This window comes from Varroa destructor, unplaced genomic scaffold (assembly GCF_002443255.2).
Source record: "Varroa destructor unplaced genomic scaffold, Vdes_3.0 BEIS01000002.1, whole genome shotgun sequence".
In the NCBI taxonomy this organism is placed as follows: Eukaryota; Metazoa; Arthropoda; class Arachnida; order Mesostigmata; family Varroidae; genus Varroa; species Varroa destructor.
Window position 1 is genome coordinate 4,367,117 of NW_019211455.1, and position 13,989 is coordinate 4,381,105.

The window sequence follows — 13,989 nt, forward strand, 5'->3', positions numbered from 1 at the left end:
CTCTGAGCGTTCCTAATAATAGAGCGAATAAACACCCTGCAACTACTCACCATAACTTTGTGTAGTCGCAAATTAGATGGTTCCCATGGAAAGATTTTTTTTCAAGGCTAAATATTAAAATTTAGGTCATATCGTTATTTTAAAGGAGTCATATAACAATTAGCCCAAATAGCCCATGTCCTTTATTTACACACCTGCAGCCTTCCTATCAGCAGCTTTTCTTGGTTCACTATTGTTTATTGACTCGCTTGTGGCGGTCAGACTTATAGTTTGAGACGCAATATGAACAGCGTAGAATAGAAAGTGAAGATCAAGATCCTCTGTGGTGACCAGTAAGAGCCTTCATTTGTACATCGACGTCCAGTTCTTCTATTATAATTCTAAGTTACTTATCCAGAAATATATTTATTTTTGTAATATATATATATATATATATATATATATATACAGGCGTGGAGCACATTAGATAGATTTCTAGAATAGATACGGTAGACGGGGACTCATGTTGCTGAAGGATGGCCATTGCATAAATCCACGATCGTTCTTGTTAATAAACAAAGGTGTGGCTTGGAAATGTAAAAGTATTGGTCCAACTTCTTTCTCACTGACGTAATGTGATCTCTTGTGGGGTGAATGCTTCTTGTACTGGTGAATTAGGAAGGAATTACTTCGAAAGCATATAGTTGATGCATTAAATAAATAACTACGAGTTCACGCTATAAGAACTGCTAGCAAAACACTCACAGTACTAGTCGCAGTAGATCTGAGGTCTGTCTGTAGCGCGATTTTCAAATGTGTGCGCGGGTATGTTACGTGCTTCGCTTCTGTTTCCTGTTCTGTCGTTAGTGGCTATCGGATGAATCAGAATGTTCGCCGAGAAAAACAGGATCGGAACGGGCGTGCGATTGTTCTATATAACTTTATTGTGCCGTGAATCATTTCCAAGGTAGATTTACTTTCCCACCTTTCATAAATTTTGTATGCGCTAACCGATTATAGTTGGTGCTTACTCGATACTCTTTTCCCACCAATCGTGGTAAAATAACATTTCGACGGGGAGCTGTTTTCACCGGTCGTACTGTAGGGTAATGTAATGCTTAGAGAATATTTACCACTATTGAATACATCGTAGTGCGTATGCATAAAGCAGAATCGTTTTATAGTACGACCATTTGGTTGATCCACGTTGACCACGATGCTACAACGTCGCCCTTTCCTCTTACGTTGTATATAGATATAACGTATGAATACTCGTCTATAAGGATTCAGAAATAAAGAAAAAAACGAATGTACCGTTCATGTAACTAGGAAATCGCCAAGTTCGAATCGATTTGCTTTCTCTTCTCTATTTTAAGCCTCTAACCAAGCTACCCAGGATTGCGCTTCCTTTCAGGATGCACGAATCAAACAGACATCGTGCAATGCTGTATGCAAGTGTTCATTTAGCAATAAAGTTAGCGAATTTTAATAGTTTCTCAAACGATTTTATAATGATTAGGTTGTACCTATAAAAACGATAGATTGCGGCAAACGGCATAATCACCTAACGATCCATATCGAAATTTGCCTTACAGTATCATTAAAAACAACCTGTACCACGGGCAAAAAATATACAAGTGTTATCGTTAAAGCGTCTTCTATTATGTGGCATCATCGATGCCATCTACACCGTGGGCCCACATAGTGGGCTCACGAAATGGGGTTTTGTGGGCTACTATTGACTTCGTGCTGGTACGGCAGCTGCTAGCTACGGCAAAACTAAGCAGACATTTTTCTTTTTAGAAAGGCTGTGACTATAGCTGGAAAAGGCGATGCTATTTAATCATTTACTAGGAAATCAAGCAGGTTAACGGCCATGATCCGTCTACGACAGATCCGGCTTTTGAATATCCATGGGCGCCGGAACAGCCACGAGTGACGTTTGGTTCGAAAAAAGGGGACGAGCAGCAAGAACTGGGCATCGTTTTCTGAAGCCGGCTGCAAAACTGTCATACGAATGTACGTAATTACGAATTACGAATCATACGAGGTGATTATTCAGTGCCTGGATTCTGATCTAGGATGATGACTATCAGTTTGGTGGACATGTCGCTAATATTGTTCCGTCCGTCCAAACGATGCGCTACAGCGATAAAGTCGTCAATGTGTTTTCAGGGAAATGACATGGTACCCGTAGCTGGTAATAACGCATGCGAAACTACGATAAATTAGTCCATTGTGACACTTCCTATTAAGCTGAGTTCCTTTTTGAGGCCAGCTAGTTCTTGCGATTTGTCCATAAAATTGTCCTCGCCGACAGCCGATTTCATGTATGCTTGAAAAAAGCTAGTCCATTCAGCCCCACTTTACCTTAACTTCTCAAGTGATAGTGCTATGTAACTCAATGTACTAGTTTTTGCAATTTATGTTCACGTTACCTTTGAAAATACAACTTCCGCACAGGCGACATTATGGCAGATCAACCAGGCTGTGATTTCGTCTGCTTATAGGTCAACGAAGGCTTGATAACGTACAAAGGGCACACCTAGCTAACTATATACTTATACAGACCTTGTATAACCTATACATACCCGCCATTAGAATCTTAGCCAAGGAAAATCTCCAGTGGCGCGAACTGCGCCTAGTTTTTTTTTACCATTTACATTTTGAAAAACTCTAAAAATATATTAGTTAGTATTTTAAACGAAACAGGGTAGCATATTTAGCCTTGGCGCTCCGCACACGATCCAAGAACGGCCAAAAACCTTCTGTCGAACTTAGACCTTGATTAAGGCTCCAAATGGGCCTGCAAGTTCAAAAGAAAGCTGCCGTATCATCTGACTGACACTGTGCAATCAGGACTGCTACAAGGATTTAAAAAACAAAGTTGGGTATTTGCAAAATTGTTGGCCTAATCTATTTTTTGGAGGTCGTTAAGCAAATACTATGTCCTCAACAAATTATTAACTGTTAGGCGTATCCATTGCGGTTATCTGCAACTGTGCAGCAGCAGCAGCAGCAGCAGCTTTTACTCAACAATTTTTTTTCGTGGCATGACGCTATACAATTGTTCAGCGTATGCGACCGAATCTCCGAAGCGTTCAACGACTATTAAACGCTTGACTTAAAAACAGTTTATTTTTTAATTTCAATCTGAGCTATTGCTAAACTAACGTTGGATAAATTTGACTTGCCTACCTGGTTTAAGCTAAAGATACAGACTGAACAGATCGGCCGCAATAAACGCTATTGTTAATAGAAAAAGACGACTTAGTTTTTGTAGCAGATGGAAAACAAATTCAAGGCCGTCTTTGAAATATACGCAATGTACAAACGGTTGTTGACTTTTCTTGATATTTTACTCTGTCTGGATTTCAGCTACAAGGTAAATTGGAGCCAACATCTAACGCATCGACGCTTCCAGCTAAACCATTATTGCAAACTCTGGCAAGCAAAGTACCCCTGCTCAGGGAAGCGCGTAACACTGGTTTTCCCTTTGGATTTTGTTGCTGTGTTATGTAAAGGTCGTACTTTATATAGCCGATTCTCATTTACAACTAACGCCAGACACAGATCGCTATAAATCCATCCATCCGCGTCCATCGACCTTGCCACCTTGATAACTATTTCATCTACACCGCCATCGGCTGGTATAATCCGCGTGTGCTTCCCAGTAGACTGGACGCCATGAAGTTTTGTACCTCAAGCAATACATAGCAAATCTATTAACTGGTAACCGAGGCCAGTAGCGAAACGAAATATTAACACTAACCAAAAAAAAGTTTCTAGCTCAAGCTTCGATGCTGAAAGCATCCGTCAATATCAAACCGCTAATAATCTCTAAAATCGATTCCAACACAATTACATAGGCTATTGTAGCCTAAAAAGGTTATCTCAAAAGTGCCACCCACAGAGTTAATATAGTACAGTATGGTAAGCTCACCTTCACTTTATCTCACACGCATATTCTTTACTCATTCTGTGTGATTCAGCCCGACCTGATACTGAATGTGCAAAGATAAGATCACCATTGGGCACATCGTTTACGTATGGCTTGGAAGTGTCAACGTTAGCTAGAAGTAGGAACGAACGATAAACATCATCGATTTTGAATTTAATTATCTTCAGTTACTGTTTCTGCAAGAACGTTTTTTTAACTATCTGGGTATTCAGTAGTGTTTTCGGTGGCACGAAACTAAGGTGTTTCTGATGAATGCAGGACATACTCAGGAGTTCCGCTAACTATCCTAGCTAGAACGCTCGTCACCTGAAAGGATTCACAATTTGCTAACATTTATTGTGCACTGAGAATAATTTACTCCTTCGGTCCGAAATAGATGCAACAGCGCACCTCGCGCAGATCGGTACCATCGTTTCGACAACTAGAATGTTTCCAAGATAAGCGAGAGATGATGAGGATCACGTGCACGTGTGTGGAGGACAGCGTGTGGTTATTGTCATACTTTTTCTACAGCTCCAATGAGTGGAGTAGAAACGAACACAATTTTACCAGCAAAAGATCCCGTTTAATCCCCTAAGTTCATTTACCGAAACCTGTTCCACTGGCTATACCGCATAGCTATCGTATAGATCGTGGCTGACCTCAAAAGCTAAAAAAAAAGTCACAAGTTGACTCCAGATGCAAACATACACATACGGGCCAGTGTTCCTAAGGTCGGCGGCAAGAATAGTATGCTATATATTAAATATATATACGATAATAATGATACGAAAGCGACATCTGGCACCACACGTAGAGGCTGTAGAATAGAATTTGTTTCCGTACAAACTGGATTCTCTCAGTTGCCTTTGGCCGATATCAGCCCTTATTAATATCACGCGTACAACAAGTTCATGTTATATGATATATAGCTATTATATTGACAAAAAACGGATGAATTGAAAAGAGCTCTCTATAATATGACATAAATGGCTGACAGCAACCACGGCTATATAGAAAACTAGCAACAACAAGCTAATATAATGATATATTATTATATAATATATGCAGGGTGCCATAATATCGATGACCGAATGAGCTAGAGTAATGAAGCATGTGAGTCAAAATATAGAAACGGACAGGCAGAAATGACGATTGTTCTGAAGATAATAAATAATAGTGATAAAAGAAGCACTTTTGTTGTGTAGGTATGACAGCCCATCTTGCCTGTCCGTCTGTAACACCCAGTTTGCTGAAAGACATAAATGGAAGTTCGTGAAAAACATACAGTGTTGATTAGTTATAGGCCTATTGTTACAAAAAACGGCGCGCATATCATATGTGAACATGGATATAATACGTAATTAGCCATTATAAACCACAACAACAAACATTACTCAGATGGAAGAAGCCAACCTCGTACCCGTCGAATAGTCAAATATTGCTATTCGCTAACAATGGCAGTATCACCAGCAGTTTTAAGGGCGTTGAAACAGCAGAGGCTGTTTTCAGGTGCCCTCAGGAAATACAGGCAACATCATGCGAATGAGATTGTTTCTGTTCGGCATCGCTTAAAAGCACTGAGTGATTGATCATTGAAGAACTGACGGATGAGTGAGCACAGCATGGCGAGGCAGAGTGCCCTGCGGCTGGCTAGTGTTGTCCTCAAAATGGGAATGATCGTGTCTGTCTGGTTCAGCAGTTGAGCACGAAAAACGTAAATATAAAAGAGAAGCTTATAGGAGATAGCACGACAATTCTGGCTATTCTATAAAACAACTAAACTTTGACTGTGCCACAAAATGTCACGGATGAACTATTGACGCCCCGGTCGACTGAAAAGACGGCGTAACGGCAACATCTTGCGAAATGTTTCCCTGCGTGGACGACACTGGTAACTAATCGAAACAGGATATAAAGCAGATAAGTCAAAGAATAGGTGCGTCGTCGTCGTTGTTGTTGTTGTGTAGCTGTGTAGAATGACCCAGTAAAAAAAAAAAAGTATCGTATTCGATAATACACTAAGTATCTAAAATGTTCCTCAGCCACTCGTTTTTGAGAATTGCGTATTGTCCACATCGTACCTGTTATCATCGTCTTTTGAGCGAAGCCGTTCCCGGAGATCGCTCCTGGTAGTATCCTGTAGGGCAAACGAAGTAGTAGGTTGACGGTGCAAAAAAAAGTGCAGTACTGCTAAGTTCCCCATTTCCCCGCACTTCATTGATTCAAATATTGGTTAGACAAATGACACGTACATGGAAGACCGATGAGATTGTAAACAAACTTTTCACGTTTTTATTGACGTATTAGCGCTAACTGTGCTATTGTAACAGCAAAAGGAGCGCCTGACCTTTCCGGAAATTATTGGTCAGAAAATCAGAATCAGAAAATGGACGGAACTTACAGAAGAATTTTAATCGGTTTGCGATAATTCATATTACCACGCAATTAACGATGAAGAACTGAATTAACAAAGTAAAACGGCAGTAGGAAACGGCAGCATATTTAGTTATAGGTTTTATTGTATATCAGAGCCGTGGCTATGGAATCTTCAATATCAGATCGCTTTTGCCATAGGTGCCATTGTCACAACATTGCAAAGGCGTACAGACATCGTCGTGACTCAAACTTGAGACATCAGTTACCATCGTCATCAATAGTACAATCAATAGCGGATACAAACAGGTAAGTATTCGATTAAGAAAGTTGCGCAGGAGAGCAGAAGGGTAAATATTTAAAAGCAAGTATATATATATATATATATATATATATATATATATATATATAAGCAAGAGATACAGTCGTGCCCAAGAATGCTGTCGAAGAGAGAAATCGATGAAATAAAATGGCATGTTAAGCTCACCTTTGTGTCAGTTATTTTTCGCTATCGTTATAACAACAGTAGCACCGTTCCATAAGGAATATCATTGTAGAGCGGAGAAAAGCTCGGGGCATGACTGCTGTCAATGGCAGTTAGCTTGACAACGTCTAAGCAAGTGTTGTGAATGGCATTAAAACACAAACGCACCGGCCTTGTGATCCACACCGCGGTCTGACGTGGTCGTTAGCACTACTCCCATTCAAAATTTTTTTTTCTTTCACCCATATTTGTACCCGAAATAACGACGCGAAATTCTCTCCTCATATCCACAATTGTAATAATATTAATAATAATGAATATATCGTACGGATAACGAAGATAATAGTAACTAAAACAGCAAAGGCAAAAAACAATGTTTGATCTATTAGTCTGTGGACACAAGTCCATGTTATGGAGCAAAATGGAGGTGGTTGCAATGTCGATGAATAACGACAATTTCAAGACTGAAAATTAGTAATACGACTAAATATATAATAACTACATTATTGAGAAATACAAACATCAATCTGCGTATTTTATCTTATGTTCAGTGCATGTCCGACCCAATATAATATACCACATACAACAAAAATTAAAAGATAATATCGGTATAGATTGTATCTATACGGTATATACGTGCTTGAATAGAACAAACAGGCCTGTGGTACTATGCATTTTGCCACGATCTAGATTGGAGTTGGAATTTTAGCTAAGCCTTTTCAACATTCATGTACACATGTTAGCGACTGTGTAGCTATTGGCCTGTAGATAGCTCGGTGGGCGTATCCGAGAACTTAGTCTCAAATGTGCTTTGTGTCGTTTTAAAGCACAAACATCTCCTAGTAACATGCGGTGTTAATTTTTTTGTGTAATCGTTTTGTGGTCAATTTTCAAATGGTACGTAAAAACATACGCCGACGGATCTCACCGGTCGCTTCCGAATTTCCACAATAAATTTACTTAAAGAAGAGTGTGTTCAGTCACCCGGCAGTAGTAGTTAATGCTTTGTCCAAAGTTTAAAGCTGTATTTCAGGTGAAGCATATCCGTAACGTGCTGCATTCGGATCGATGCAGTACGTTACGGGCATACACTGCACGACATATCTGATTAAGCAAAGTACATGTAACACCATCGCGACCACGCCATCGATGAAACACTTATGAACTTAAAACGACTAGAAAAAAAGGGCTATTCTACTAGTAGAGGTTATGTTATACGATGCCTTATTGTCGAAAATTCTACTGTTCGATCCATCCAAAAACATTAAGTAAGTTATAATCTTCCTGACAGCTGCAAACAGCTGTTTCGAAGCAGCCTCCGTATGACGGTACAGTATTCTCAGGTAATATCACATATGTATTAAGTTGTTTAAAGACAAAAACACTTCTTGTTTACAACCTCGCTTTTCGAACGTTTTCGTTTGTTAATAGCTAAGTGTAATGTACAGTCGGAGAGCTCTTTGTTTCCCGCCATTACCAATGCATTGCCCGCGTCCTCGGCTGTACCTCGAATTGAACTGTATTTTCAGACTCCAAGGTGGACATTTACCCCAGACGGAAAACATGAAGGATAAGATGTCGGATGAAAAAGATATCGATTTGCAACACCAATTTTTCGCCAAAGTTAAAACGCTGTAGAAGCTATTCAGAAAATTTGTTTCACATGCTCTATAACCAAAAAGTACAGGCCCGTCTAACAAGTTTTTTCTTTTAGAGATGGCCTGTCGAACTGGAATCAGTTATAATAAAATAAAATTATCATATTTGAATCTATCGAGCTACCTTCAACTAGTACAGACCTACTCCGGCACTTCTGACTTAAACGAAAAATGACTAGTTAATCTTGAAAATATAGTTTTTTCACAATCAATGTAAGTACGATGACGACAAATACCAATAGAGTAAATATGTATATACATTTCATTCATCATCAGGAGTGAACGAAAGCTGACCAGTAAACAAAACCAGCCAGGCATGGTTTTTTGAGCAATTTATTTGAGACAATCGTAGTGATGAATGCCGTAAAATGAGGTAACTTATTTGGCCAGAACGTTCTACAAAATGACATATTTTCAATGTTTTTTTTTTTTTTATTTGAAACTTATCCAATCCTTTAAAATGGTTAACTTTAATGAAATTACTTTGAGCGCTTCAGTAACAACATGCATGTATATTTTCATCTTCGTTTCTTTACCAATTTGACATTTGCTGATAGCTGACTTTTTAGACTAGAAGCTTGTTTTATTCTATAAACCTGTCATCGCCGCGATGACAAATCGTATCTCAAGTTCGGGCGAAGGTGAATGTACCATTTCCACAAAAGGTTAATTTTGAGATTCTAAAAAAGAGAAATAATGCATAAGTTTGGATAAAATCGTAGAAGTATAAAGTGATAAACAAAAATCAACTAAGAGACAAAAATAATAATGAAAGCAACTGAGATTTTAGAAAAACAGTAATTATAAAAATTGTTCATCGAAAATCTCTTTAATAACCAAGTTAGTTTACACGATAGGGTTAGGTTTTCTACCGATTTCGAACTCGACACTAAGACTATGCGAGGTTACCCCATATAGATGTGGGTGCCAGAGGTAAGAAGACACTGGTACTTCGATTGTTGTTGCAAAGGGTTAGTATAGCGGAAATCTGGAAATACTGAGAATGATTTCAACTACTAAAAACTAAAGATCAACTCTTAAGTATTGCTGTACAACTGATCGAATTTGCATAATTTTGCACGCAAAAATTCCGCTCAAGTAAGTATCTACATAACTAAATGTTACGAGTTCTACATTTGGTCCTGCCTTTATGTTCCAATATAGTGATCAAATAGAGTCGATATCTAATGAATATATGTATTTTAAATAATGTAACATATCTGTATTCATTAACAGAGCTAGATATGCACTCTAATCATATTACAAGGTGCAGCATGTACGTACAACTAGTGGAAAACGTTTTTAAGCGGGAATCTCACTTGAAATTTGGAAATTTGGCCTTACATGTAGAGCGTTATTAGCCCATGCGATACACTGCTTCTCTACCTAAAAAAAACAGTGTTCCATAGACTGCACAGTTGACACGTAACAAGTACATCATAATTACATAATCATTTGAAATAACTGTCATTGTTTGACAAAAATGTTTGACCTTCGGTCACGCGAACATTTATCAAGCGGTGAGCCCTTTGAAACTTGTACAAAACACTTTCCATGGATGATAAATGTTCCTGGGCACCCATAGCGTAGTAATCAGCATCTACGTATCAATCGTTGTGGATAATGGCAAATCAAATACGTACCTAAAGCACAAACCTTGCATAATCCTTCTAGCAAGGGTTTATTCAAATGCCCTGGAGTAGACCCGTGATGCGTTACAAACACTCGCGCACGCCAACTCTGAACAAAACGAGCCTGCATCTGGATTTTTTTATTAGGTGGCTTTGCAGTAGGAGTCGAATTGGAGCTTGAAGCTTATCGATAACGTAATAGCCAAAGATATTAGGACGAGGCTTACAACACTATTAGCCCTTATTATCTGTATAATGCATTCGGCCCCTGTACCGGACAAGACCATTCCCTCAAGACCTTGAACTTGATTCAGGTGGCAATATACAATTTGCATAAAATTGTTGAGCGCTAGGTTAAAGACGATAGAAGATTGCGCAAGAGTGTTCATAGATTCGTTGATGTGGGAAGTAGCATTTAAGTCTATTTTATAGAGCTCTAATTTGCGCTACTAGCATATCTGATATACGTGCGTTGTATGACGGAACCAGCACGCCCTGTGTTTTCTCTAGATTTATTCAAATATACAAAAAATAAATTATTAGATATGTTATCAACTTAATTTACTGCTATTCAAACTTGCATTGATGATCTGTTTACATAACGAGCGGCACCAAAATTGCGAATAGACGTTATTATTAGAGGATAACAAAAGGATAACCATATAGATGAACAGAGGAAAAAGTGTGTGTGGTATCCATTGAGGAAATATCTGGAGCTACTGCTATGGTAAGTATCAAAGAAATCACGATTATGAACTAAAAATGTTAGATGTAGTACAAACGTGGGTCGTACATTTTTCAACCGTCTTCTGCTTCACGAAGTAAACAACACTTAAATACGCTAACTCCAACCCTATGTTGGATTTTGATTTGTCAAATACATTGTCAGCGTAAATGAATATTAAAAAAAGCATATCATAGGAAATGTCGTCATAGATAATTTACACTGCTTTATCTTAAAATTGTGCTACATTTGGAACGTATTGGATATTTAATAGACTACCAAACTCTGTACCGCTCATAAATTAGCTGTTCGCTGACTAAGCATATAATCTTTAAAGGCAGGGCATAACTAATGCTATTATTGATCCGACGGCTTGAGGACGAGGCTTTTGTCGTCCATTCTGCCCTGTAATAACTTACCAGACAAGTCAATTCAGAGTCGTAATATAAACAACTTAGTAAACCTTGAGGCAAACTTTTCATGTTCAAAAAACTAGTAATCCCAACGTAAGAATAAGGAGCTCGAAGATATCTCTTACAACGAAAGTCGATTAAACGTTGTAAGACCTGGGTACTTTGTATTGACTAGGCATAAATAAATAGCAAAGGCCTACAACAAACACTGTATATAAAAAAACAGAGAGTTAAATACTTATTTAGTTCATCAGCCCTCGATACTTTATCATAGGACCGTAAGCTTTCCCATATCGAGTGTTCGATGAACATTCATGTTACAGTAAAGATAGGTATGGATTATGTCGACATAAAGCTTATGTACTACTGTCAACATGGCTCACGCTGTATAGTTTTCAAGGAATACTCATCTAATAATACTTACCATGTTTACACAGATGAATAGAGGTTTGATTCTTCTTTTGAGGCACCTCAGAATACACGCTTTCTTAAGCTTCATGCACAAGATCTTGGGTAGGGACCGTCTTATTCCTTTCCCTACGATCGAGCCACAATATCCGCTTAGGACGATCTCCGCTTACTGAAATCTTTCGCTACCGTCGATTTAAGGAACTTAAGGAACTGAAAGGAGTCATGTCAAGCATGTGTTCAGTTTGTTCGTTCTTTGAAATCTTTTGACAAATGAGGCGATGCGTGCTGCAGCCTATTGAACAGGTGACAACGGCGGCGTTTTCTAAATTACCAGCACCCTATCGCTGTGGATACTCTTTAATAACTTAGAGCATATTATTTAAACATTATATATTCGCCAATTGTTGTAAATGTCAGAATGGTGACCGGAGTAAACATGACGAAAAGAGTAAGCAGCAGGGCAGGGCAAGATGTACCTATCTAGAGGTTCTTAAAAATTGCAAAAAAGATCCTTATGATTTCTACACCGAGTTAAAAAGGAATTCGTTAAAACGATGGTTGTGTATCTTTCTCGAAACGTCCAATGGACGGTAAAAGAAAGTGTTCATAAAAAAGAAAATTATTGTTTGTGCAGCGCCTTAATCACGTTTATTTACGTTTAAGTATGTTACGTTAATTTAAAATGCGTTCTTACTTTTCCGAGACACTTAACAGATGTATGATAGCCATTTCGAGTTCGTGAGCTTCGATATACATATCGTCTTTGTCGTTTTCTAATACAACTATAGCTAAACACCCTAATTTTTTTTTAACTCGTACATATTTTGATATCGGTCCGTCGCCATTATAAAGATACCCTGAAAGGGCAACTTCAAAGCTAGCGCCGCGACCTTCACAGGAAGATCAATGCTGTCGTCTTAAGTTTTTCTTGGAGTAGCGATTAGGACGATATCGATTACGTTGCCCGTTTTACGAGTTCCAAACGTAATTGTAACAATAAGCCTGATCAGCGCGAAGATCATTACACTCGAACTATACCTTAAATTAATCTCTGTTTCGCCCCAGGCGTTAGTATTGAAACAGTGAAATAGTCGATACTAGATTTCAGCGTTTACAAAAAGTTTCCTCAAAAAAGCAAAACTTAAAAACTCCAGTAGAGACCGTTTATCGTTCTATCGGTCTCGTAATTTCCTTTATTATTACTGCGATACATCTTCCCTTTTCGAACTCTCCTATCTACCTACTAAGTTACGTTACAAAACATTATGTTAATAATGCAATCACTTTATTTCACCTTCCGTGATATTCACTGCACTCGACGTCGGTCACAACAGAATACAGCGGCCATTAGAGCATCATAGATCATTAACTGAGTAGTTGATATCTGTGTGTTCATTTTCTCCCCCGTCACTAGAGTGTCTGAGGCTTTGCGTCGGATGGTCAGTACGTACGATTTCTCATAAATTGATCCATCATCGTGTCGTCATCTAGCACCGGCACCCCCCAGGAAACTATTAGTTCACGCCAACAAGATTGTAGAAACGTCAACTTGGTTTACTTTGTATATAATTGTGTGTTGAATGCGTAACACTCGTCAGTTGTAATCAAATAATAGTTTTCACCTCGTACACGAATCAATGGGCAGTCTAGCTAGGACGCATTACTTAGCCATGAGGCTGGTTCCCGCTCAGCTTCATATTTACATAATGTCTTAAGTTACAGCTCGAACCTCAGGTACTATTGACACACTCGGACAAGCCTGAAGATTGTAGCATACATATTGAGATCGATATTACAATATTTCAACAATTTAGAGAATTCATTTTCAATGTATACCTCGCCTTGAGCCAGCAAAAATATATGGCACTGTATCACATTTTTATCGTTGACAAAAATATCATAAATAACTTAATAATAGATTATAACAAATATATGAGTACATATGTATACCGCCAGAATAACCATAGTGAATGATATTACCGATCAATTTAAATATATCACGTTATCGTAGACTAACGATGAGGTCGAAGCCTCATCAAGATCACAGGATGGAATCGCATTGTTGCGTGTTACAGGCTGAATATGAGGTGGTTTGAACCATCCATATTGCTACAAGCCTGTGGACGGATTGTGTTTTGGCGGCCACCGAAGGTCATATGGGTTGGCAGGTCAGTCGAGGACCAACCATTACAATACTGACCACAATAGTCGACGAAAGTAGTTACTCATCATTCCTTCAACAACGTATTTTATAGTAGCGTACGTAGTACAGACAACGAATATTGCTTAAAATCACTTGAAGTGTAGGCTTCACGCTTAACACGCACATCCATGTTGAAACACCAATTATCCAATAATACACATCCTGATATA

General features: G+C 38.5%; 1 protein-coding gene across 4 annotated transcripts in view; it reads left to right on the plus strand.

Moving 5' to 3' along the window:
• The window catches only part of LOC111245864 (uncharacterized), a 136,695-nt gene extending 128,933 nt beyond the window's left edge, over positions 1 to 7,762 (plus strand). For 3 of the 4 annotated variants that reach the window (XM_086981002.1, XM_022794775.2, XM_086981001.1), the window contains one exon: positions 3,358 to 7,762. In XM_086981002.1, coding sequence (XP_086837128.1) covers positions 3,358 to 3,501 — 144 coding nt within the window. In that variant the 3' untranslated portion in view covers positions 3,502 to 7,762. The remainder of the gene's footprint in view (positions 1 to 3,357) is intronic. The other variant, XR_015321854.1, reaches the window with a different exon arrangement.
• The last annotated feature ends 6,227 nt before the right edge of the window (positions 7,763 to 13,989 follow it).